The sequence below is a fragment of the Strix uralensis genome, chromosome 15 (assembly GCF_047716275.1).
Source record: "Strix uralensis isolate ZFMK-TIS-50842 chromosome 15, bStrUra1, whole genome shotgun sequence".
NCBI classification, from domain to species: domain Eukaryota; kingdom Metazoa; phylum Chordata; class Aves; order Strigiformes; family Strigidae; genus Strix; species Strix uralensis.
The window spans coordinates 9,949,684-9,977,370 of NC_133986.1; the positions used below are offsets into that span (position 1 = coordinate 9,949,684).

The window sequence follows — 27,687 nt, forward strand, 5'->3', positions numbered from 1 at the left end:
GTGCAGACAACCCTAATTTTCTGTTTTCTCTGTTCTTCTGTTTTTCCAAGTGCAAAATCAATGCTGCAGAGCCTAAGTAATAAATACAGTTTAGAGGAATGAAATGTGCTGGTCTAATATATACACATAGCTTTATTGACATGTGAAATGTTTGTCTGAATGATTTCATACTTACATGGTATGATGAAAATTCACTACAAAAATAGGTAAAAAGTCAAGTCAGAGGTTTTTAGCTGGAGAAAATAAACAAAAGTCTACAATTTACCCTTCCCCTAAAGTTAAACTAACTTCTTGTGCCAACAATAACACAACAGAACTATATCAACAGAATTATATCAACACTTCTTCTGTTTCAATATGAAGTTCAAGCATCTGTTAACAACTTATTGCTTGTTGTTGTTGTTACTTGGCCAGATCTTTTATCTGTATATAACATATTCATGCTGGAGTTCACTTTCTTTTCAATACTTATTTACTTTTCCCACACTCTGCTTCTAATTTTCTCTCTTTCAACCCCCAATAATTTGACATTGCTTATAGGCCCTTTTGTCACAGACAGTTTTGTCCTAGGATCCTAAGTCTCTTCACAAATAGTTTCTTTACTAGACTACTTTTTTCTATGCTAGATGTTATAGCGACAGAGAGGTACTATCTGGCAAAAGAAACATGGACAGAAGAAAATGCAGAAACACTTTGCTGAAAACATGCATTTTAGGACTTTGCAAACAATGGATGAGAGGCATTGAATATTAAGAAATTTTATGAAAATCAGTTTACTCACTGTGGGAGTAAAAAAGCAAGCAAGCAAACAAACAAAAAATCTGTTACTGCACAATTCAGCTGATAAGGCAAGGTTTGCATTTTTTTAATACTGCTCTTATCTTACAAGAAAGAAAAACTGAGATGCTCCTAATTCCCTTGAAAGTGAATGGCAGTTATAACAACAGAAGCGTACAATTGCCTGGACCTCAAAAGAGAAACAATTTCTCAGCACTGAGACAGGGTTAAACATATCTAGTCTACACCAAGAAGTTTGTTCAACCTGTTCCTCAGAACAGTCAGGGATGAGAATTTTAAATTCGCCCTGGGTTATTTGCTATTGAACTGTCTGATGAGTTAGAAAAGTTATCAAAGCTGCTTCATTTAAAAACACTGTAGCACTGTAGCACCTAAATACTCTGGCTTCTATGGACTCAGGCAACTAGAAACTGCATCACATCATGTTTCTCATTACTCGGTCAAAAAGACAAGTGTACCCCCCTCTCTAGCTGCAGGGCTTTTGAAAGCACCATGCAGCCCACCCGCAGGGTGGGCATCAGCATACAGATTTCTCTTATCACAATGGAATGCCTTGAATTTTGATGCCACCTCCACTGTACGATATCCCCCTTTTTCCTTCCACTTCCCAAAACAAGAAACAAATACCCCTTTGACATTTCTACCTTCCCTTTGACAATCAGCCCAGCCAATCTAATAAGTACCATTAAGCAACTTGTAAAGAAACAGCAGTAGACCAGCAAGCTCTCCTTGACTTGATTCCAGTGTCTGCCTCTGAAGACACCTATTGGCTATCTCTTCATCCTGTATATTATTTAAAGTAACTACACCATCAAGTCGGTCAAGATACAGTTCTGATCCATTGAGTCTTCCATCTCTCTCTGCTCTGTGAAACCAGACAGGAGGTCCTACAGAAGCACATCCTTTGCACCTTACAAACCCGGGAGCAGACCTTTACCCTCATGTGACAGGACTGAATTAATAGCAGTGATTTAAGCTTTAAACATATCAAAGGTAAGCAAAGGACGTACGAAGCAGTAGGTACGTCGCTCAGAACAAAAGCAAAGAAGAAAAATACATGTATTAACACTGGAAACTCTACTGGTGCATGCAGCCCTTGCTGTGGGCCTCAGAAAGGAGAGAGACTTCTTTGAATATCTGCGTTACCATCTCTGATATGAGCATGACATGTACTGTGCTGAAGCTATGTTGCAACCAGCATCTGAAATCACTGTATGTTCTGGTGTGTCAACAGCAGGCTGCACACCCTTGTTAGAGAGGAGGGGCTGGCTGAAAAGAGAAGGCAAGCTATCAGTATTTACAGAAAGCTATTTGTCATATCAAGTTAGTAAGTTGCTTGACAGTAATAGAGAAAACAGTCATCAAAGGTGGACTCAGCAACTCGTATACTTGTTAATGAGTACTAATAGCAAATCAGATTACATCAGAGGGATTGCAGCACCTGCAGAAACTCAGACATTTCCACAGTCCCATAGCAGATCCGAGTGTGATGCTAGAGCAAAGAAGAAGGGACAGGCAGAAATGTAGGTTGCCTTGGCTGGAAAACACAAAGCATCTTCCGACGTTTCCATGCAAACTCATCTCAGTCACCTGTGGTTCAGTACAGCCACATACATTTTACCAAAACGTTTACTATTCAGGGCACGTGGACTAACATACCACTTTTTAAAGCAGCTGTTTAGTAAGTCATGAACCCTCCCAAGCAACCTTTCAGCCACCCCATTTATTCATGCAACGTGACGGTGCACAGGCCCCACGAAGGGCAGCCACGTGCTTCACTGTTTCGTGGCCACAGTCCCTAAATGGCTGTTTGTGGCCTGAATGTGACACCTCACTGCAGGCTCAGCAGAAATGAATCTTTTTTTGCTCTCTTTGCCTGCTCCTCCAGCGAAGAGCATGAAGTCAAAAGTCAGTTTGAAACACTCCCAGGCTTCGAGCTCCCTCTGCAGTATTTCGCAAGGAAACGTCTTGCCTCAACAAAGCTGTAAAATATTTGGTTAGGAACTGGATCATTCATAGCACTTAAATTTCTGGTAAACTTCCATTGAAATCTGAACTGGTCTAATAAATCATTTCTATTAAGTTTTATTCTGATGTGGAGCGGTTATGATCTGTTGACCTTGGCAAATACTTTCTTTGCTAAAGCCCCGTGAACTGCTTTCAAAGGAAATAACTGGAGGAAAGCAAGTTGCTTCGAGTATTTTCATCTGTGAATGTGTCGAAGTAGAGTTAATGGGTCAGCTTCAGACATAATAAAAGGGACTACTAAATCATTATGCCAGGCATTAGGAGTAAGTTTAAAAGCATTTAAGCAACAATTTATATCTTAATTAAATGATGATTTGTATCTTTTAGTTCCATGTTTGTTACTAATTCAGACTCCCTTAGAATACACTGATGTATGGAATTGCTTTCACACCTCCTCACACTTCAGCACTGAATCTGGACACTAAATTCGTATGAACCTTTTAAAATTTCAGTTGATGTTGCTTTCAATTGCATGTCAAGGGATAGAGAATAAAGGTATAAATTACACTGATTAAGATTTCCTTCATGTGGATTTGTCTCTGAATTTGGCCAGCTGCCATCACCAGGCACAAGTTATCCACCATGTGATTTGGTTCCTCCTGTTTTGTAGAGTCACCTTCCTTGGCAAAATTAAAATGATGTTTCATTTACCTGGATTTTCTACTTCTTATATTGTTACTAGGGCTTACATCTGCTTTCTAAATTAATCCACACACTGCAAATACACTTCTCTTTGTCATCACACTACCCTTTTTATTAATGTTCTTTCCTTCAGTTTAAAGTATACTCAGGGCTGCAAAAAGAAATACATCTCTCAACTCAGGTGCATCTCATCCCAGCTCAAATTCTTGGTGCCAATTCCTCTTGCTATTTACTTTACCATGAGCCCCTGCAACAGGTTAATTCCCTCCAATTTGCAGCATTTAGGGACTAAACAAAAAACCTGTCTTTTAAACAGGTTTAATATTTTACTTGAGAGACTGGGAGTGATATGCATGTTGCCTGCTTTTTAAGGTTGGCATGATTAGATGCCCTGTCATCTTTCTTGGATGAGGAACATAAGGGGGGGGAAAAAAGGAGGCTGATGGAAGTCCCAAAGTTATTGTGAATTTTGGGATTATCTGGTTAAAAATTAAAAAAAATATTGCTAATGCTATAGCAAAAGAAATTATTTTAAGGGAATGCTTACTTGAAGGAGATGAAGTTGCCCAATGTTCATATAACCTGGGAGGGTTATATGGGAAACAAATCTTGTATTCAGTATGAAATACATATTTTCTTGTATCACTGTGCCCACTGCTGTGGATACACAGATGGGCTTCATGCGTGTAGCCAGTTCCATATATTGGCTTTCTTCATCATGTGCGAGACTGACTCTGTGTAACAGACTGAAACAGGATGCTGAATATCTAGCGGTTTTATCTAAGGAGAGCTTGTGCCTGGGAGTTTTAGAAATGCTTTGGGAGTAGTTGTTCCTCATGTTGGAATGTGAGACTGGAGAAGGAGATGTGGAAGATGGTAACTCTTAAGCTCGTGCATCTGAGACATCGATCTTTTTATGACAAGGACCATAGGTCTGTGTGCTGCAACAATGTTTAATTGCTGGAGACAATTTAGTAATGGGGTAGCTTGAGGAATCAGCCAGCACGCCAGCGTTCACAGAAGGAACAAGGAAACATCTGAACTACCTACACATGCTGTGAAGAAAAGCCATTATGTTTTTTCTGAACTTTGGGGACCTACAAAACAGTGGGATGAACTTGAACTTTCCTATTTAAGAGAAGTTCACCACCTTTCACCTTGTATGAAAACTGCCTTTAAAATACAGGGACTTAACATTTGCCCTCTTTCTTCCCTTTTAAAGGTCAGGAGTTATTTTATGTCACAACTAATCTTTGTGAGGAACAAAGCCCAGGCTGCAAGCCCCGTGTTTCCAGGGAAAGGTGGGGGGTCTCCAAGGCCGAGGTCTTGCAGGGAGGGCAGAGGCTGCTTTCCTGGGCAGCTGCCAGGGACGGACACCATGGGAATAGTGTCTCTTTGGGAGTGGGGCTCTGATGTGGAATCTTGCTCTTCTTCGAGTGTCCTTTTATCCTTGTACTGCTCTCCTTTTCCTTTCGCAAAAAAACTCCCAAAAAAACCCTTGTAGGCACAGGTGCTCACAAGAAGTCCAATAATTCTGTATTAAACGGGGAGCCCACAGTTCCCCCGACTTGGGGCTCGGCCAAGGCTGAGGCGCTGGGACCCAGTCCTGCTCCTCCTACAGCAAGAGGCCGGCCGTGCCAACCTCGGCTCCAACACACGTTTTTTATTCGGCATCACAAAACAAGCCCGTTCGCCTCCGAAGGCTTTTAAGCACTGCGCGGTTCCTAAAATCAGGCGAACGGTCAGTGAGAACTGGACCCGACCGTGAGGGCACTTCCTGCGCCGCCGTCCCCATCTTATGGCAGGCGGGGGGAGACCCACCACCACCATCACGTGACTTCCGGGTAAGGCCGCCGCCGGCGCGCGGGCGGAGGGTCCGGGCCAGCGCTCTGCCATCGTGGCCGTGCCGGGGCCGGGCCGGGACTGGTCTCCCCGGGACTGGTCTCCCCGGGACTGGTCTCCCCGCCCTCCCGAACAGTCGCTCTGTGAAAACAAGAGCTCCGTCAGCCTTCTCGCGCGGCCTGTGCCTCGCCCCCCGGGCCTGGTGGTGGTTGCGGTGTAGGCCTCGGCACCATGGATCCGTTTTTGACTCTGCTGCACTCTTTCTCTTCGAGCTTGTCGGACACTGAGCTTTCTTCCCTGAAGTTTCTCTGCCGGGGGAAAATTGGGAAAAGGAAGCTTGAGTGTGTCCGAAGTGGTGTGGAGCTCTTCAACATCCTCCTCGAGCAGCAGCTGATTGCAAGCGACAAGGTAGCGTTTCTTGAAGGCTTGTTTGCGAGCATTAAAAGAGAAGATTTGGTCTCGCAGCTAAAGCAGTTCGTAGAGGAAGGAGAAGTTAATGCTCCTGATGATCAACCAGATGTGCATGAAAAGCGTAGGTGGCTTTTTTTTTTTTAATTTTACATTCTCCCCCCTCCAACCCAGTAAGTCTGTACGCATCCTCTAGCTGTGGGTATGCTTCGAGCAAACGCAGAGCAAGGCTGCCCTCAGCTGCCAGCTGTAGCTGAGCCCACAGCTAAGGGTGCTTCTGCTACTAACTGCTGCATGGGACTGTGTTGTATCCTGGAAACGTACCGTGAGGACAGCATAATACTGCAAACAGCTTTCTGGGGTGGAAATTTCTTACCTTTTTTTATTCATTGGTCACTTGCAAATCATGTTATGTACCTGGTATTCTGAGTATATACGGTGGCTTTCCAGAACATGGTGTGACTTTCAGTATGTGCAATGCAGCAAGAGTAATAGCATTTTGCTAAATAAAACCAAAATAACCAATTTTTAAAAATTGTCTCATATTTCTTAGTAAATCCATCACTAACTGGATATATTTATGCCATTTCAGGTCTTCAGAAGGCAGCTATTGACGTCATATGTGAAAATGTGGGGAGAGACTGGAGAATGCTGATACGAAAAGTTGGCCTTTCTGAAGTGAAAATAGAAAGAATAGTGGCAGCTAATCCGTTGAACTTGCATGAACAGTTGGTTCAGTCACTTCGAGAGTGGCAGAGATGGAAGGGAAAAGATGCAAAGGTGGCTGATTTAATAAAAGGTCTTCGGGAATGTAATCTCAATTTGGTGGCAGACAAAGTTGAACAGAAGCTCTTAACACTGAACACTGGAACGAGGTGAAATCAATATAAAAACACTTCCATGTCCTACAGATATGGATGAAAAAAGTAAAAGTGCCACCTTCTCTTCTGAACTAAAATCAGTATCATTGTTTCTGTCACTTATTCTGCCATTAATTTATGTGCCTTAATAGGTTGATTTGCGGTCAGATGAAGAGTAACGTAAAAACCAGTTCCTTTCAGGTAATGCTTTGTAGTTTGATGCTTCCTTTAAGAGATTTTAACTTTTAGAAGACCTAAACTCCGTTTTGTAGAAATTCTCACACATTTGTTCTACCACCCCCCTGAAAACAAGATTTGCTTTACTGCAGGTACTTTTCAGACATCCATGGGATACTTCAGAGGCAACTGTAATTTTAAATTTCACAGAGAGGTTAGGTGTTTTTTTTTTTTTTTTTGAGGCTTATTATAACTGTACTGTAAAAGGGAGGAGTAGACCTCTTAGCTTTGTACTGGGTTTTCTTTTTGAGTACCATAAAATAGTATCTTCCATAATTTGTCAAATACATATGCTCTTTGTAAAAGTTTACTAAGATGACTGTAACCTCAGGCCTCAAGACTGTAGTGCAAGAGGGCTAGTAACTCCTGTGGTGGCTTTTTCTTGGCAGAAAACGTGCCTGGGTTGAAAATGAACTAGTTGAAATTAAATGTCTATATCAAGTGCCCTCATCATCCTGAAGGAGATGTTCTCCTGAAACTATCAGAGAAATTGTGTGTGTCTCACAGATGTTTACAGCAGCCTCTTTTTACTGCCATGAATGTTTTAAGATTCTTTACTAGGAATCCTTCCATAACCTATACCAGAGAGTCTGGTCATGTCTGCTGGAAGTTGCAGCTCACCTCATAAGTAAGCTGCAGTTATCTGTGCTCTTGGTAACAAAAGCGTGTACTGTAACAAAAGCCTAGAAGAAAAATTGGTTTCTTTTTAGTGGAGGGGTGTAAGGGCCTACTGAGAGCAAATATATAGTATATTTTTCCCTAGTGATATCCTGTGAGGATCAGGTGTCTTTCTCCACAATTTGTGATCTTCAAAGATTGCTCCAGATCCAGTAGCTGTTCCAGGTCCTCTGCAACTTTTTAGTTCATTCCTGTTCCTTGATATTTTTTTTTTTTAAAGTGGTTGTAACCAACTCACAGAGGAGGATTCATGAACAAGACCAGATTCAGTTTTCAGCTTTAATTTGGAACGGACTTCAAAAAATGGCCTTCATGCCTAACCTAGGGCTGGAAAAATTGCACAAGCTTCAGGACATGCAGGGTTGTAGAGGCCTCTGGGGACTATCCCCTATACGAGGGGGGGAAAAAAAATCCTCTGAAATCATTATTGCTTGAATGAGTAGGATTGTTTGTTACTGCAAACATCCTTCTAACTACATATGTAGATACTTGAAGAGGAGAGGCATCTTTTTTTGCTACTGTACCTGTGTGACTTTTAGCTCCTTTCAGGTTCTTTTTACACGGTGCCAATACTGTGAAGGCCGGGTGTCAGCATATAATATACCACTACTCTGTATAAATGTTGTGACATTCATAATTTTCAAGGTTTTCTTGCAGTTGGTGCCTGTAGTTTAGACAATGACACTTGAATATTTGATTGTAGTTAATGGAAACTGTTGTAACGTGGACTTACCTTTTCATTAAGGTTCTTCCCTAAATGTTTCTCTCAAGTATTTTTCTAATCTAGTATATTAAATACCAGTGATTGTATCCAAGCAAAGGTGCAGTGGGTAATACAGAAGTTCCCACGAGTTGCCTTTTGGGCAGATACAGTTCTCCAAGTACTTGCTCCAGTACTTGTCAGTATCAATTGTCGATTCCAGTCTTCCAGGAGGAGATACAGTGCTGTGCTTTAGCTAAATCACTAGCTCAAATGTTTTGGAGGTTTTTGTTTAATAGATATGATCTCCATTCTACAGTATTTAAAGAAAATGATTGCCTCAGACTTTTTTTCCTTCAAGCCTCTAAGCAATCTTTGTGAGCAGAGTGGAATAGAAGTGAAGCAGCAAGATGAATTATGTTTGTGGTGAAACAGCTCTGCAACAGTTCCAGGTTCAATCTGTCTGGTAACATGTTTTTCTTACACACTAGTAATAAGTCTTCTGGTTCACAGAACATAGATTTATCTGGAATATGAAAAGAAGTATATTGCCTGCTGCATATAACAAGGATATTTTAAGAATAACTTGTTACTTGTAGCCAAGCACTCCTCAGCTACAAGAAATATTCTGCCTCAGAAGATAAAAACCTTTTGTTTCTTTAAGGATTTCTACATACTGGATGTTTTACTGCATATGAAAGCAATGACCGAGACTGCATCAATCTGTGCAGTACCTCAGGGCCAATTAAAACTGTTTTTATTAGAGATTAAAAAGTTGATTATGTGAGAACAAAATCAAATGGAACAAAATGGAGCAAAGGGAACAAAAATTTTTTATTGGGAGGAGGGATAAGGGAAAAGGGTGCAATTTGCAAGGAAATGTTTTGTGATCCAGTTAGCAATCGTTTATTTTCAAAGTATTGTGGACTCAAATACATGTATTTTTGTAACTTGAATTATAGTTTTGAATAAATTTTGTGCACATTTCATTAAAAAAATAATTCCTTAAAAAGAAAAGGAATGGAACTGGTTTTTTTATATTATGGATTTCTGTCTGTGATGACATCTCTAATTGGGAGAAGTTAAGGACACCTTTAAAGCAAGGAGTGGTGCTAAACAGGCCTTATGTTACCAATGTCCTTCTTGCAACATTAAAAAAAAGGCAAAAAAGCTTTGTCATTGAGTTTCTCAGAAGTGCTAAAAAGGCTATAGCTTTCCTAGCAGGAGTAGCATTTGAATGCTGTCACTCAGGGAAGTGTAAGAAAAAAAAATTCTCTGCCAACCCTCAGGAGCCTAAAATTGAGTCACAGTGCAGCGTCTGCATGGGAGATAGGCCTTCGGTGAGTAAGTGCCTTACAATTGTCTTCTCTGCTAGTCATGCTGTGGTTTGGATGTTGTATTTGTTCTATAATTACTTAAAAATGTAGTTTATGGCTTATTCTAAACCTGTTCAGGCTTTTGGAGGATGTGTTCAGAAGTTAAATTGATAGAGGCTTCGGTGTTCTGTGAAGCACATACTGGCACTGAAGTGTTAGCGCACACTTAAAGCTTTGAATGCGTAAGAAAAGTAATTTAATTACCCATTTTACTCTATGCTACTCTGCAAGAGTATCTGCCAGTGAGGAATTAATAAAACCTTTTCCTCTTGGTCTCTTGAGAGTCTTGTTTCCTTACAGCCTTTAGAAAACAGCACATCAAAACATGTTGAGAGTAAAAAGTGTCATGTCAGGAGAATTCTCAGTTTTGGAGGATTGTTTCTCCATGTTGCTTCACATGCCCTTTCAGTACTTGCTTGCCATTTCCTATGATTTTTGAATATATCAATTATATATCCCATATTAAGTGGGGATTTTTTAACTGCATTATTTTCATTACTGAGTTAAAGTTTTCTAGACTTCTAATTAAGAATGCTTTTGCACAAATTGGTTGTCAGGAATATTTCAAATGCAATGCTTTGCTTTCCTTTCCCTCCATTCCCCACACACAGGCAGCTGTATTTCCTTCAGCCTTTGCTTCAGTCCTAAAATAATTGGCTACTTTCTAAAATTTAATTGCTTCATTTAATTTTCTAACGCAAAAAGCTTAGTAACATATGCTTTATCTCCCAAGTTCTCTCTGGCACTCAGCATGTTCAGACTTTTTGATTGAGTATTTTTCAATTGAAATTTATTTCTAATCACGGTCTTTGTTTCTTTCACAATTATCAAAAGGTGGTTTGTGCTGTTCCTCCCATTCCCTGCATGGATAACCTATGTCCTTAAAATGTGTTCCAGCACAGAAACTATTTTTCTAAGTTGTTTTCCCTCTTTGATTTATTATTTCTTTTCTCTGCCAGTGTTTTTATTGAAGGATGCACTGGTAGAATTTTTAGAAACTAGTTCACTGTTTCAATCATATACCAGAAAAGTAGGAATTGTGGTGGTGAGATGAGGGGTAGAGGTAGGGGTTTCAAGTAAAGGTTCAAGAACGTTTGAAGAATCTATCTTTGCATTCGTAAAAAATTTCATAGCTGAGGATTGCTTAACATTAAGAGGGTGTGTTGCAATGGGTTCTGGGAATTGTAGGTTTACAGACAGGGAAGCACAGCCTTACTCAGCTGCCGGGAAAGCGCAGATTAATGTAGGCTTCTGCGTGGGAATCTGTGTGGATCAAATTTACAGGCACTCTTAATGATTAAACAGGCATAAGTTTCATCCAGAGCTATTTCTGCTACTGTTTCATTCTTGAGAGCATTACACATTTCTTAAAACAGACTAAAACTAACACAGCTTTGTTCTTGTAAAATTTTTTGTAATACGCGTTACTAAAATATGTTAAGTTGGTAACACTGAGTTTAAATTTGGCAATTCCTGTGATTTGATCAGTGTTGGAAGTTGAAAACTTTTTCGTCGTTTTCGAAATATGCCATGTGTACAGTTCTTGTGTGGATGGTGACATAGCTTTCCTTTCTTTCAGCTTGGGGTTTAGTTTGTCTAATAGAAGGGTAGCACTGTGTTTCTGGCAGGTCACAGTACTTAAAGACAGCTTCAAAGTAACCAGCTATTGTAGCGAAGTTAAGGGTTTGTATGTGTTCTCTAAGACTCTGAAGAGATTGGTATAGAAAAAAAAAAAACCCTCTAAAAGAGGTTTTAAGGATTACATCTCCAGTACAATGTAGTAAGTACCTTTGCTAAGGAAAACAGCTTAATGTCAGCTTTGTGTGTCTAATGCCAGCTAGCAAACTGGCATTTTTATTTACTTCATAGTGTTCAAGCCTTCAGACCAGGCTCTTGTACTGTGTGAAGTTACATGGAGATAAAACTGGGCCATTGTCATTGGAGATGTAAAAAAATCCAGATGTAAAAAACATCCAACATATTTCTGTGGTAGCCGTTTTATTTACAGGTGAGCCTGGTTTTATATAACTTTTGTGTAAAGCAATAATCTTGCAGTTAAAATTGCTAACAATTTTTATAATGTTTTCTTTTCCATTTCTTAATTCTGTTATTCCTATTGATCCCAGCAGGAGAAGTAACTTCAGAAAATAATTTGCAGGATTTAATCAGCAAGCATTTCTTATTGTAGTCTTTTAAAAGGGTTTTAAAAGGGTCTTTTAAAATACTGCAATACCCTTTTAAAAGGCTTTTTTAACTTTTAAAAGGGTTTTAACAGCTATTCTGTAAGTGTGCACACTACCCGTGGCAAAGATTGTCCAAAGGATGTATGAAGACTGCATGTCTGTACAAAAATTGGTAAGTGATTTTTGTATGCAAACCTGGTATCGGATTTTATATACGGTGAGCATATAAAGTGTGAGTAATTTTTGGTATAAAAATTGAGCTACAAAACCTTTCTTGTCGTTAATGTCAATATGTGAACAATCGAGCTAAATGGTTATCTTTTTTTCCCCACCAGTGGTCTCCCTGCGAGGTGCTTCCTGTCTCTTCTAGGCATATTGCCAACTTTTGAAAAAAAAATTGCAGAGAAAATGTGAATTAAAAGGGTGCAGCACCTGGCAGGTCTGGGCCCATGGTTTCTGGGACCCACATCCTGTATATTTTTTCTTTATGTTATGCTCAATGTAAGCAGAATTTAGTCACAGCTTCCTGGCTGCAAAGTCCCTAATGTGGGAAACCCTGGATAGCCTGAATTACCCCCAAAGCCATTATTCCCATGGCAACCGCCGGGCACAGCAGCACATGGGGCATGTGGCTGCAGCACCCCATCTTCTGGCTGTCCCAGCCGGCTGAATAATGTTTGGAAGTTGTTACTAATTGTGAGATTTGCTGCAGTCTCCAGTCAGTGACCATGTCAAACATCCAAGCTCTGAGTGCAGGAATGTAAAATGACATTTCTTGACTGAATTATCTCCTTTTGGTTCTACTGCCCCACTGGGACAGAGCGCAGGGCTAGACATTAAGAAATTTACTTTCAACATTTTTCTAACCAACAGTTTAGCATGTGGTGCTTCCATTTCTGTATACAGCTTCAGCATTAAAATTCAAACCTGTGCCTAACTGCATGTTTGTGCATGAAATAGCTAATATATATGCAGATGAATGAAAACTAATTAGAGCTAAAACCAACAAAGTGTACATTTCTAGTTAACGGCTACTTGCAGCTCTGTTATATACCATCTAAATAAGTTATTCACTGTGGACTTGCTCGTACAATTTTCTGTAAAATGTATTCTACTTCTTACAAAAAATAGCACTTTGATGCTAAAGAACTTCGTGTCTCATGTTTCCATAAGGTACATGTGATTCTTTAAATCAAAATATCAAATTCCACATCTGGTCTGTGAATTTTAAGGGATATTAAATGTTACGGTATATCTTAGATGACTGTATTTATAAGGCTTCACTCCATGCAGTATTTTTTCGTTTCATTTCCTGGAACTGCATAGTTACGAGCACTCCAAACCTGACTCACATCAACCCCTTTATTCATGTGACTGAATGAGGGAATAAGATTTTAAACCCCTTAGTTTCATGTTAGACAAACATAATAAAACAGTAACATGAGTAAGTACCTTAATGTGAGCAAGAGGCACCCACAAACTGTGGACTTTAATTGTAAGAGTAATTCTGTGGATGGGACCCTCATTTTCCACCCTGCATTCAGTACATGAATAAAAGCCTGGGGAAGGAAGGTGTCCAAGCTGCTTTGGTGCTTAGCCAAGATCCCAAACAGTCCTTGAGTTCCTCGGCATATGTAAGTGATGCTTGTGCTTCCTACAGCCTCTGTGGGTAACTAAGAGCAGCTTGGGATACTCCGATCGTGATTTTTCTCCCTAGGAATATCTCCTTCTTTCTCCTCGTTTTGCTTAAAGTGGGAATGGACGTGGGAATCCTCATCAGAGCCCTAGAAATTCCTGATTCTCCAGTAATCATTTCCACTGGATAAGCTACTGAGTGTGAAAGGATCAGATCATTTTGCAGCTTAAAAGCCAAAGACAGATTTCACCTGTCTTTACTTCTGTGAATTAGGGTTTGCAGAAGTGTCTAGACCAACAGTCTCAAAGCAGGTACCTTTGCAAAAACAGCTGGAGTATTTAACCAACTTTAATATCAATCAACACCTTTGAAAATCCTGAGTTTACTTTTGCACATAATGTAATGCCATTATTTGTGCATTTTCTAGGTTAGTATTCTTATTGTTTTGTAGAGTATTATTATGCAACCTATTGCATTTAGGTTGAACTGAATTTTTAAAGGGTGACTGTTTTAATAATTGGTGATTCAAATAGGATTGTGCCACGTCTTCTGCCAGAAGAGGTCTTACCAGCAAAGTCTGATGTCTGTTGCTCAGGTCTGAGTTGTGGGGAGCTCAGTTTTGTGAGGTCTGAGAGGTTCCCACAGGCTAATTCAGAGAAATTAGAGAAAGAATGATGGAGAAATTAGATTACAGCTTCTTTTATTTGAACAGTACCTGAAGTGCCCCATAGGCTTGTCCCATTTTCTTCTTTAAAAAGTTACGTTCATCCCTTATCTCCCTCCTGCAAACTCATCCCCCCCCCCCCATCATTAAATGTTGAATAATTATAAAACACAAGCCTGAGGGAGGACAAACACTGGTTTTCTTGGTGGTTTGAAGAGGACTGACATTTTCCTGAATCATCCCTCATTATTCAGACAGCCCATTCCAATGGTTTTTAATGTATTCAAATAGGATATGACAACCGCAGTAAGGGAAAAATGGGCATGGATGGAATTGCCATAGTACCTGTAAGCAGGTCAGGGAATATCCTGTTTTTGAAACGTTATCATGTCAAATGTTACAGCAGCAGTGGCAGCTTCCTGTTTTTTCCATGCAAAGAGAAGTAATGGGGAGCTGCTGGCTGAAGAACACTGCCCGCTTCTTTTGGTCACGTATTTTGGTATTACAAAGGTGGCATTATTGAAGGCAGACAAAAAGCCTCTAATCATGCAACCAAACTGAACCCTAGGAGCTGAAAAACCCTTTCTTTGTGTACTCATAAACCTTGCTAAGAACTAACTGGTGTCCATATATGCAGGCTTTTCTGCAGCATTTTGGCTGCAAACTGAGACAGATAGGAGATGCTATCTCTATGAGCACCGAAAATTGGGAGTCAAGAACCTTCCCCCATTGCGACTACTGGACATCCTGACCTCCACAGAATGTATGCTAAAACAACCCAATCTAGCAAAATATCACTGGATGTGGTACCTAAAACTCCAAATTGTCACTGTAGATTTTGGCTGGCATAAAATCTGATGATTCTGTTTGCAGCAAAAATCTGGTACTGCAGAATTTAGTTTTGCTGTATCACTTACACTGAACGTTCCCCTTATTAGCTGAATATCCATGGACACGTAGCAGGTAAATGCTGAATACTTACACAAGGAACATTACTGTTTGTACACAGCTTAAAGATGTATTGGAATTAAACCTGTGCCATGTTACTTTGGTGAAAGGAAGCTGTACAGTTTATTATGGGAGACAAAGTGTTGGATATGAAAATGATGCGCCTCCCAAATCCTTATATGCTTGTGTATGTGTATCTACACATATCTCTATATGTGTGTGTATGTAGCATGTGTATACATATGCATACATACACACACCCTTAAGTAAAGTTATTTGATGTAATCTGGAATAGAAGACTTTCCTGAGAGGGTTATTTCTCAATACTGCTTCTCAAACTTTAGTCTGCCACTTACAAGCTGTATACTGTGCTGTACTATCTCTGTAAAGAAATATATCCCTATGACAATCTCCAGGAGCAGCCCTAGTTTTGCTAGAAACAATGGTGGTGTATTTTGGGGCCAACACTAAATATTAAGTACAAATTCAGGGCCAGCTGCTGCATCTTCAAGAGACAGAGCAAAAGTGACTAAGCCATTGTTTTAATCTCCCAGATTTAAATGTGGGTTGGCTTAATTCCTAGTATATGTTAGAGCAGTCATCAGTTACTGTAATTTTCAGTATTTTCCTTCAATTTAATACTTTGGGTCAATACAAAATCTGTGATGATGACATTAACCCTCTGTTTTCTACCCTGTTACTTCTCTCTTTCAGGCAGCAGCTGTAGACACCAAATAAATGATTTAACAGGCACAGTGCAGTTTGGAAATCATATACCTGACCAAAGTGAACGGAAGAATCCTTCCTTCTCGTTCTGCATGCACTTTCATGGTGCCCCTAAATGATTACAGCAGAAGATAGGTGAGTGCCTACCATTTCAGTCTTTGGCTTTGCAGGTAAAAAGTACAAAGAATGAGTTAGTGCCAAGTTCCTCGATGGCTTTTGTGGCAAAAGCAACAATTCACTAGGCTGAAACTGCCAAATTAATCTTGCCTTGGCTAGACTTAATATTTCACATTTGTCTATGAAGAAATGTTAATGATTCCTGGAAGTTTTAGGCATTCAAAATTGTTTAAGGGACAAAAGGAAATTATAAGTTTATTTGGATTTGCAAGAGGATCTGACCTGTATTTGGAGTACGGACTGATTGATTGTATGTAACACAAAAGGAAAAAGTGACTGATATTCCTCTAGCTCTTTGTGCAAAAGCTTAAGTGCATCATGGCAGCTTAACTTACAGGCCTAAGTTAGAACCTGTTCGTGAGTCAATATTTATGTTGACTCTTTTAAATGTGAATTACAATGCAAACAGATGGTTAGGTCAAATGGTCTTTAATATGAACTGTGTTCAGGAGAACAAGGAATTTAGCTTTGACATAAATCATTTGCCCTGCTTGTTATGGCACAGATGAACAATGTCAGGTCTGCTGTTTTTTCTGAGTTATTCCCCTTTATATCTTACACATGGCTTTCAGCCATTTCCTAAATGTTTTGTTGTTATTCTCACTTCATTTAAGGATTAATTTAAGACAACAGCAAGGCTTTTTCAGCTTTTGTCAACCTTCCTAGAACTAATGATTTCTTAACCAAGAGCAGGGAGAGAACTACCTTTCATACCTTTTTCTCTTGCTTTTTTCTCTTGTAAGCTACATGCCACGTAATCTTACTTTCAGCAATTAGATTGTAAATGGCTTTTTATTTAATAACTGCCAGAATTAATTCATTGTAATTTGACAAAAGTTACATAAATACAAAGGAACAAGGCATTCGGGCAAACAGAAAAAGGCAAAAAGAAAACTCAAGTGACTAAGAGTATTATCTGGTGCAACACAGGGACAAATATTTTGTTGGTAGCCGAGATGAATCAAAAGACTACATGTAAAGACCTTAGTGGCAGCTGAGGACATGCTGGATCAAACCTCAGGTGAAGATAAAGATACTCCTGTAAGATGCTTGAACTCTGAGGAGTGACCCACAGGTCAAGGAGCAGAAGCTGCTTATATGTAGTCTGACTCCAGTTAGCGCAGGCAACGTGAACTGGGGTGTTCGTGCTCATAAATGTCCATATGGGGGTGTGTGTGTCACTGTTACCCCTGCTGCCACCACTGTCATCTCCGCAGGATGCTGCTCTGCTGTGAGTTTCTGTACACGCCACCGTAGCGTGGGTACCGCTGCTCGCACAAAGCCAAGCCTCATCTGGGACTTGGCACTTGTGTCTTTGGGACAGACAGAAAGCCATGTTATGACAGTATCAAACAGGACGTTAATGTAATTATAGCAGCATTAGCTTCAGTTTCCACTGTAAGTACTGCTCAGTAGTAGCTCTCCGAAGCTGCATAAGTCTTGCTCTGGTCTTAACAACAGATTTTTTTTTTTTCTCCAGAAGGTGATGCAGAAACTGGCCACTTCAGTCAAGCTTCAGTTGTATAACTGAAAAATTGCTATCAAAGCCAGAAGATTTAGGTATTTTCTCTGGAAAACTTAAGTATTGTACATGATGATTAATAACGTTGCTGGAGGAGATTGTACTGAAGTACATTGCCTTTATAGTTGAGAGGAGAATTATTGGTATATAGACTCTGACTATGCGTACTGATTGCAGTGGATCCCCTAAACTTCTAATTCCAAGGGCTGCAGAAAGCATTCCTCAGTTTTTAAATTCTTCGTGTGCTCCCTGATCGTAAGTTTTACAGAGGAGATTGCCGTGTAGGGGGAAGGTAAATTCAGCCAGGCTAGTATTAGACATACTGCTGATGGCAAGCTAAGAAGAGACACGAGGCCTCACTGTGTTTTTATTCATTGTTAAAAAAGATGCTTTGACAAGGACTTAGGCATCCTTAACACTTATAGCTCAATACCAGGATATCTTAGCAGCACTACAATTATAATTTCAGACAGGATCCCTGAAACTGCCTTTCTTTACAGGGGAATGTGAATCCAGCAGTAGGGATAACCCGTGCAAGCAGGGCGGTGCAGAGGCAATTCCCACTCCTGCTGACATTAGAGAGGATGCTGCTGGCACCCTGTCTTCTCCGTGCAGCGCTGTGGGTTCTCCTCCCCACTGTGCGTCTCGCCCAGGTCGTGTGCTGCGTGCTCTGGGTTTATAGGTTTGCAGGGAATTTCGCTCAGAGTCATAGTGTTTCTTCAAAAGCTGAGGATGAGACCACTTGCAGCTCTCTTGGCTTCTATGTTGACAGGCATGTGCTACCTCTCATATTTGTTAGTTAAACATCAGCGTACACTTTATGGTGGAGGTATACCGCTGAAGGGTAAGGACAGACCAATACAGAAGCAAACGGGGAGGGAATTTACTTAAAAGGACGCTATGATAATTTTGCAAAAGAGGAGAAGCACCACTTACTATATTTCCATTATTTTTCTTAATATTTGTTTCAAGTTGACTTGAGCACTGTTCCCAAAGGTTTTGGTTTTTTCCTCTGGCAAAAGTAGAGCTGCTTTTTCCAAAGTATTGTCTGTTTTCCCTGAAGGTTCTCTTCTGACTCTGATTGCTTTTAAATGTCACTCTGCTGCTTAAGGCTACTAGTAGGTGGTCTGAGCTGAATGTTTACTATTATATGGCTTATACCTATACTTATTTTCCATGTCAGATCCTGACCTAGTAACCTCCTTCTTCTCAAAATGCCGAAGGTGAAATTTATTTTTAAATTACTTGGTTGCCTGGGTAGAATTGCTATTAATCAGAACAGGAAAATAATATCAGAAAATGAACTTTCTTTGACAGCAGTTTAAGTCACCATATCTATTGGCAGATAATTTCATCTGAGCCTTAGGATCACCTTGAAACTGGGAAGTTTTGTTGGCAAAATACATTGCTGCCATTGCAAGTTTCCATAATTTTTAGAATTTTTATCTGTTGGAGTTTTCTGTATGACTTCATTTGGAGGCCATGTTGTTTTTTAGTCACCATCTCAGCCAATTCATTTTAGAAAATTAATATTTTTGGTAAATACTGTGAAGACAGTGGGGAGTTCTAAAATGGTGAAAATAAACATTTAACTCATGTACATAAACTAGTGATTCACTGAAAGTGTTATTTACATTTTCATTTGCCTATAAGCTGAAACTGGTTGCACAGAAAAATCGTTTTGCCTTGTTTACACACATACAACTTGGGACCAACATTATTATCTTCACATACACAGGTTAATATTTCAATTCAGCATGCATCTGAATAATGAAGACAGTGATTGCTGCATACAATTTCATGCAGGCAATGAGCTTGTAATGAAAGGTATGTTATCACTTGAAATCTAGGCAGTTAAGGATTAAAAACAGGCTTAAGTGCTATTTGAGATCTCTTTATTTTTAAAATGCTTTTATCTACTTTATTACTGTATGAAGGACTAATAATAGAAGATCCTGAGTATATAGAAATCATGGTCTACTTTGCTTAGTGCCTACTCCAAAGCCACTTGAAACTATAGGAGCCTTTGTATAGCAGACAAAGTGGAAAAAAACCCCAATTTTTTTCCTTCAAACTGTGATTTACAGGAACAGAAGCGTTACTTCACATGCAAATCCTTTTTACTCTAGTCAGACTATAAAGCTCACTGCACATATTATTAAAATAATACAATCTCTTAATTTTATTTTTTCTCTTAACAGGTCTCAAAATATTCTAGAAGCTGAAGCCTCAATTTTGAAATGGTCTGCATAGAAACCAACTCTTGTTCTTACTCAGGTTCTTGCGGAGTAAACGTGTGCCAAGCTTAATGTCTATAGAGCTCACTCTGGGATCAGTGCATGCATATACAGGGTGTTTTGGAATAAAAGGAACAGAATTCTTTTTTCTTGGTAATTTATTTTTTACATACCCTGAGAGACTGCTATGGCTCAGAAGCTCTAGGCTTCAGTCTTGCAAATACAGTAATTTAATTCCAGACCAGTTAAAATTAACAAGACAGACAAACCTTGGGCTGCTAAATCCAAAGCAATGAAGCCGATAACAGCACTGCTTATTTCTGTGGACATTCACATTCATTTTACTTGCTTCCCTGCAAACAAGCGGTGCTGTTTCTCGCACGTATCCATCATCCCAGCCCAGATTCATCTCACACTGGTTTAGACATCTAAGTGCAGCTCCCACGGCAGGAGTCCAGCTGCCCTAGGCTCCCTCTGTAGTCAATGAGAAGAGACAAGCATCTTGAGCGGGTGATTCATGGACCACACCAAAGATCTGAATCACTCCCATGGAGTGGTTCTCTCAATCCACTGATTACAGAGGCAACCCAGGGTAAATAGGTTCATGATGTAGGTGGTCAGCCAGGTGGAATGTATCCAAACCTGTTCTAGTTAGGCAGGAGCTGCATTATCACAGCTGGTTCTGAATCCTTGACTCCAGTTTCTTCTTCCAATATATTCACAACTATGTCACATGAATCTGGCCTTTCCTAAAAGTATTATTTTTTTTAAAAAAAATCTGTAGCTAAATAAGGTGCAACCCTATTGCCCTGAACTTATGACTGAATGCTCTTTTAGGTAGATATCTTTCATTATAGTTCAAAAAAAACCTATTTGAAGATGTGCTGAAATCTGTACATTCACTTAGTGTAGACTACGTTTGCATTAGATATTAGGGGTATATTTCACTCCAGATTGAAATAAATGATACTTTGCTTTAGAAATTCTTTCTAGCTCAAGGGGGTTTGTGCTGCTGTAAATCCATACAAAAAAGATATCAGCTGCAATAATTCTTAACTGCAAAGTGCACAACTGAAGCTGAAAGTGGGTTTGTACTTGAGTGGGCATATGTGTTTTTGGTTGCAGGAATAGCAGCTGAATTTATATTTATGGTCTTGACATAGGTATGATTCCCAATAAAATAAATCATATAAGCTCATCTGGTCTCTTAAGAGTTTTCTACAAGTCTTCAGCTTCTTGTGTGTTTTGTGGAGACTTTCTTCCTGTCAGACACAGTAAGTCCAAATCAAAACCCTCTGACATTTCAGAGCAGCCAATTCTAATTTGATTTACGCCTGCCTAAATCTGACATAGATCCATGTAGACCCATATTATATAAATAAAAAGTCAATGCAAAGAACTGTGTCAAGGCATGGTTTCTAGAAGTCATGGCTTCTGTTGCCAAAGGGCTGACACATTTACTAGTGCACTTATCTTTATACATGGGCATAACCATTAATTACCTCCGTCCTCTTCTCTATAGGCCACCTTCCAGCCTCTTCCCCTCTTGTTCCTTCTCCCTCAGGCAAAGCGTCTCTTCTGTCTAGCAACCTCTGGAGACTTTTGTTACGGTAACAGAATAGTCCAGGTCATGTCTATCTACTGACAAAAGAATAATCAGCGCTGTCGGCAAAAATCCTGTTCTTTCATCTATTCATTTTGATATGAAATGCCTGAAACGTGTTCAAAATGCATTTTGCTGGTAAGTCATTAAGTCATCTATAAAGGCCAAGGAGTAAATAAGGTACCATCAGCTTGACTCAGAAGGAAAAATAAAAGATTGTGTAGGCGATCTTGGACTATTTTCAGCAGAGGTTTTGTGCTAGCGTAGGGTGGCTTTGAGGCTCACAAAGGAAATTTCAGTACAAATGAACCATAAAGCACTCTGTGAGCAGAGAAAGCAGCGGACGCGGCCTCGCGCTGCTGTGAAGCAAAGGGAGGAACACTTTGCTCCTTCACCTTCGGGTGAGCAGCTCTTCCTCACAGCGAGTGGAGCGGGTGGCACCAGGTGTTTGTCCTCAGAGCGTTGCTGCCAGCAGGGAGGGACCCCAGCACCTCGCGGTGTAAAACCCGCTGCCAGGAAGAGGTTGCTGTTTTGCTGAGCTTAGATAAACATTAGGATCTAATTTATCATGTGACAGGAAAGGAAAACGAGCTTTTTTCCCCCCTCCTCCCGGTTTTTAACAGCTTTTGTTTGAATTTCATCATGTGGTTTTGAGATGTAATGAGTGGAGAGATATTTAACCTGGGCCTCCGAACTGATTACGTTGCTGTCAGCTGATGTAGAGTATGGCTCTTTCTGGATATGTCTACAAGTGTTACATCTCACTAAATGACATGGACAGGGAGCCAGACCTCTTGCTGAACTTACAAAAGAGGCATCATAATTCATTTAGTTAAAAAGATCTGAGCTGCTAGTGCTCTTCATGTCATACGGTATATCTTGGGTTACATGCCCAGGAGGAAGAAAAAAGGAAACCGTTTTCCTTGTACTACAAAGTAAATAGGAATGCTGAGAAATATTTTGGTATTTGCAGAACCTGAGAGTTCTCCTGACCTTATTATTTCGTGTGTATTATGAGCAACACAGAGCATTATGCAAAGATCTGATTATTCAGTCTTGTTTGTGGCATTTGAAGCCCTGACCCTATGCTGATCGGCTCTGGGCTACGGTGGACTGCACACAGGGATAGCCATATGGCTTCAGAATCAGGGCTTTCAGATATTTTTAAGATGCCTCAGAAATTCTGCTGTATTCACGGTCTGGGCTTTGAGTGTAGCATTTACAAAGTGAGGTACCTAATGAAGGTGTTTGCAGTATATCATGTGGGAGGCATATTCCTAAACTATGATATTCTGGATTCAGGTTCCCTCCTGGACTAAGCCATCCTTTTGGGCATGAATAAATATCTAGCTCTTTATTCATGAGGAGACAGTGCCTCCCTTTCATAGAGAGGCCATTTATATGCCATGGGAACTCTGTTCCCACCTGAGGCTGAAACCCATTTCTCAAGAAAGTGCCTAACCACTGACATTTCCATCTCTCCTCTGAAACTTGTGCCGAGAGTGAGGTGTGATTTGAAGGTGACAAAGATAAAGGTGACAACTCCTTGAGGCTGAGGAGGGTCTACAGCTGAAACCTCCTGCCTCTTAGATAGGAAGTCCAACCACAGATGTGAGGAGCTGAGAAAGCTGAATACGAGAGTGTCTGTGCCTTGTTAACAAACTGGTTGAAGTGAGGATTAATATATGGAGTTCATTCACATTTATTCTCAGTTTCAGAATTGTGTGGTAGGTTCTTTGCTTTTGTAATGAAATGTGATTATAGTTGTTAGTTGGTACAACTGTTTATTTTTTGTTTTAACCATTGAAGGACAAACCAAAACTTAGTTTCAGAAGAAAAAACAACCACATTCCGAGTCATTCAAAACTGAGAGAAAATGTAATGACATCTTTTAGGATCTAGATGAATACTAAGGTTCACTGATTAACTTATTCTACATACCCTAGCTCTGAGATCAGTTAATCTGACTGGATGTATTGCAGTGTCCAGTTTGACAGAGACTATCAACTCTGTGCCTATTACTGTGTTTAACCTTTTGCCCTTACATTCACAAAGTCTTCATTTGACTCATATGTTAAACACAAATCAAATCAGGCCAGATTCCTTCTACTAACATTATTAGTTTTCATTTTTTATATGTGATGAAGTGAAATTGTGTTTGTTCATGCAGCCATAAACTCCACTTTACTTTTCAGCCTTATTTTGGTTTTGCTTGAACAGGTTATTTTGAAGATGCTGCCCTGACAGCTCCTTAGACTGAAGTCCTCTTCATCCACAGAAGTGGTACAGCGAAAGTAATCAAGATGAAAGGTAAGGATTTTGCCTTTCCTGTCATGCGCTGTCCACCTGGATTCTGACCTGGAGGGACTTTCTTGACTTGCAACATTGGTTAGGCAGAACCAGGTCAAACAGTTTCAGCACATTTGAACTCTGACTCCCAAAGAATGAGGACAAAATAATGAGCACTGTCCTATCAGTAAAGGTATCTTGTGACTCCATTCCCCTCACCACCACAGCTGATGCACCTGAGAAACATATTTGCAGGGAACAAAAATTCAGACCTCAGTTTAGGAAGGTGCAAGGCACAACCTACGAGGTCTGCAGCAAAGACTTAGCACGAGGCAGTGACCTTGCCACAGGGAAAACCTCAGCACTGGGAACCAATTGCTTACGCTGGCTCCCCTATTCAGATCTCTGCCACTATGCTGGAACTGTTCATTGCTTGTCAATTAGTGGCAACAAGATAATTCCCTTAAATTCTTGAAAATATTTTGAAATGTGTAGTGTTTGTAATTTTTCAGTTTCTTTTCCAAAAGTAGTTATGGTCCCAATCCTACAAATTGTTCTCTGCTGAATAAAATTCTGGATTCTGAAATAAATTTCTGAATTCACTGAAAAAAATCCAGTGTGGAAACTTTGGCTGGGATGAAATTCCATGCTCTTTTTTTGTCAGTGGAAAAATTTTGCTTTTCTGATAATAAAGAAGCCTGAGAAATACCTGATTGTAATGAGTTGATGGTACCTTATTTTAGCATACTTTAATTGTTATGCCTGCATACTTTATTAAAAATTTCATCATGCAATAGTTCAGGCATGATAGTTCAGCAGCAGGTGTCCATTTGGAGAATGATAGAAAAATTAGCATTTCTTTACCAGTTTGCTGTAAAATATGTTTTTTCTCCTCTCAGATTTAACAGGTAATATTTTCCTTTGCTTCGAAGAAATTTTTTGTGCAAGTGTAAGTACGAAATCTAGAAACTGTATAAACTGGACCTAGAGTAGATCGGTGGATGTAATGTCCGAAATGGCTGTTCTGCCACTACAGGTGGAAAGACTCTTGCCTGCAAGGCATTATTTGAAGAGCTGCTGCCTAGACTACTATCCATAAACAATTTCACAATTAAATCAGTAATTTTCAATACTGAGGGCTTTCTCCTAAAAATTAAGCAGGCTGTTGCTTTGATACTAGGCTTGCAGGGTACGCGACAACAAAATAAAGATAGCAGGAGAAAAAACTTCCATCTTCCAAAAAGTTACTATATTTTTTAAAAAATAATGAGCAAGAGGAATTTCTTTAATTTTTTAAATGCTTTTCATTTTTTAAAGTCTCACTTTACTAGACTGGTAACAATTTGACTTATTTATATTTTTATATTACCCTCCTGAATGTTGCATTATAGAGGAAGGCATTACCTGAAATCCTAGTCTGAGAGGTAAGGAAATACCACCTCTCCTCTTCTGCCAATACATTTTTATCCTATGTATTTGTGATCATGCTTAGAAAACTGGGTTTGTTTTTCACTTGCATATGAAGAGTTTAAGTATTTTTACTAGTGGTTTGTTTAACTTTTCCAGGAGGGGGATTGGCACCTGTGGTGTATGAGGAATACAGTTGTCGAATTGCATGTGAGTTACAAGGGACAATTTTGTTGATGCAGGTAAAGACAGAGAGCTTGGGCTAATGAAATAGAAGCACCTCTCTGTAGAAATGTGTTTAGAAAGAAAGAGCTGATTACATTCAAGGTAATCTTCAAGACCTAGTTTTAAGCATTAAGTAACTGCTTTTGTTTGACCCTAGAAATACATTGCTGTGCTTCATAAGCACGGCCTAGATTCTGCTGATAAGTCTAAATTAATGTGAATTATGTGAAAGAAAACCTCAGTGTGGGTTAAACCCTCAGTAGCAGGTTGAAGGAAAGAGCCAAGTGAATGCTGCCTTCCTTCCTCCCCTCTCATGATCATTTTAAGTAGTTTATATTAAAATTGAAGTTTATAAGTTTCTAAATATACCAATATATCAAAGATTATAAATAATAGCATTGAGCTATACTGAGACTCTTTGACAGCACAGCTTAATTCATAACACTGGGATGTTTCCTCAGGAAAAGCATGACTGATTTTGGAAATTTTTTGCTACTCTTTCTATATTGAAAAGTCAGATCTCAGTATTTATACAATTACAGTTCAATGGTGTATTACTCACCATTAAATCTGTGCTAACCAGAACTTGTGATTTGAATGTGTCTTATATTTGGCTTTTTCCTTAAAGTTCCAGCTCCCAGACTCATGTGATTACATCAGAAACTTCAAGAGGGAAAAAAAAATCTAGACCTCATGGCTGTAGAGGAAAATCTTAAAAATGTGACCTGAATTCACCCTAAAGGCTCAAATACCAAAGGGAAAGAGCACAACGTAGTGAATTTGTAATTGTAAAGATTCTTGTATTTGGGGGGAAGGAAGAGTGACTCATTAATAATCCTTTCTATTCAGTGCTAGGTATCATGTTGTGTTTACAAATTAAGTGTCACATAATCCAGTCACAAATCTGCACAACCTTCTGTGCAGGGACTGGTACTTTTTGGCATGATGTGTCTCTGCCAAACTGGCCCTTGATGCTTTTCAGAGTTTTCCACTATAAAAGCAAGAATAGGGTCCAAAATGAGATAGTGGTAACACAAATGGAAGAGAGAAAAGAGATTTTTCTAAGCTTTGTCTACAAACTCCAACCTTACTCATGTGTGTGGTTAAAGCTTTAGAAACACGATCCTCCAGGAACAGAGTAAAGCTGTATCAATGCAAGTGGAAAACGTTTATATGCTGTTTTGGAAACAGCTTACACGGAGGGGGGGGGGGAGAGGGGGAGAGTTCTTTTGTCAGTGTAGCCAAACCCAGTTTCCTGTGGAGAATAAGCTACACCAGGGATGCCACCCCTTGCTGGAGCTGTGCTGAGGACATGGTGGCAGCGCTTCCTTGCAGGGCGAGGAGGGAGAAACCTTCATCGCCCTTGCCAAGCCTTGGGACACAAGACACACGTCGTCTGGGTTATGGCGGCAGACGGCTCGTTACACCACTTTAACTGTTGTTCTCTGCGGCCTGGAGACCCACGCAGGCGTTGGCTCCTCCAGCCGCTTAACTCACCACATAGCTGTTAGTTACACCATTTAATTGGTTAAAACCGTCACCTCACGGCTCTGCAAGCCTCAAGGCCTGCACACACGGCTTACCATTGCCCTGAATATTTTTGAATGTATACAGGTGGGGAGCACAGGCAGCGGGCCGAGGCCGGGGGCACAGGTCAAGGACGAGAGGGCGGGCTGCGTCGATGGGAGCAGGCCGAGGGATCGGGGCAGGGCCCGGCTGCTGCTCAGCGGGCGATGCCCGCAGCAGGCTGCGAGCTGTCGGCAGGAGCGGGCAGACCCGCCTGGCAGGGCCGTGCCGCGACACGCAGGCCCCGGGAAGGACTGCGATTGCGGGGCGACTCTGGCACCCACAGCCCTGATGACTCCAGTCCTGCCCTGTTGCTCAGCCCTCAGCGAACACGCCTCCTCCCCTGGGGCTCTGCTCCAGAGACGTAGCAGCCCTCCTTTCGGGCGGGCACCCGTGGGCGGCGGGAGTATCGCTTGTAGGGGAAGGGAAAGGGCGCTCACCGGAGCGGCCTCCGCAGGGGAGCGGGACTCGAACCCGCGGTCCCGGGCGGTGGGGAAGGAGGGCAGGAGCGCCCGAGCCTCCCCGCGCGGTGCATTGTGGGCCCCGCACTGATTTATGCAGGAGCCGCAGAGGGCGCCGGGAGAAGCGGGAGGCGGCGGCGGCGCTCGGGGCTGGCGCGGCGGGTCGGGGCCGGGGCCGGAGCCGGCAGGTCAGGGGCCGGCAGCTGCGATCGGGGCTGCCCGAGCTCTCTGAGCGCGCAGGCCTTGTGCCGCCTCCTGAGGCCGCGGCGCCACCGCCGGGCCCGGGTCGCCGCCGCCGCCGCGGGACGCAGCGGCACCTACCCGGCCTCGGCCGGCCCCTCGCCGGCCACCACGGACGTGGAGGCGGCGGCGGGCGGAGCCGGGCCCGGCCCGGAGGGACGCGAGTCCTCCCGCCGCGGGAGAGCCTGCCCCGCCGCTCGGTAGGGACCGGAGGGAGGGCTCGTTCGCTCGGCC

The 27,687-nt window shown here is 41.0% G+C and overlaps 1 protein-coding gene and 1 long non-coding RNA gene across 3 annotated transcripts; both read left to right on the forward strand.

Moving 5' to 3' along the window:
• Nucleotides 1-5,316: 5,316 nt before the first annotated feature.
• FADD (Fas associated via death domain) lies at nt 5,317-9,210 on the forward strand. The gene is made up of 2 exons (XM_074884834.1): nt 5,317-5,842; nt 6,311-9,210. Exons 1-2 carry the CDS (start codon nt 5,542-5,544, stop codon nt 6,595-6,597), a joined length of 588 nt encoding a protein of 195 aa, XP_074740935.1. The 5' UTR covers nt 5,317-5,541; the 3' UTR covers nt 6,598-9,210.
• Nucleotides 9,211-10,222: 1,012 nt separating this feature from the next.
• On the forward strand, nt 10,223-19,807 carry LOC141950343 (uncharacterized). Of its 2 annotated transcripts, XR_012631002.1 has the most exons (5): nt 10,223-11,577; nt 15,715-15,861; nt 17,121-17,301; nt 17,384-17,463; nt 17,926-19,807. It is a non-coding gene; the product is annotated as an uncharacterized LOC141950343 (long non-coding RNA). The 2 variants fall into 2 exon arrangements; XR_012631003.1 differs by lacking the exon at nt 17,121-17,301 and having other exon boundaries at nt 19,627-19,807.
• Nucleotides 19,808-27,687: the final 7,880 nt, after the last annotated feature.

What these genes read in the sequence shown, in the direction of transcription:
- FADD (XM_074884834.1), top strand. Translation starts at nt 5,542, where the DNA reads ATGGATCCGTTTTTGACTCTGCTGCACTCTTTCTCTTCGAGCTTGTCG. An exon ending in ACCAGATGTGCATGAAAAGC is followed by an intron (nt 5,843 to 6,310) that starts GTAGGTGGCTTT and finishes ATGCCATTTCAG; the next exon opens with GTCTTCAGAAGGCAGCTATT.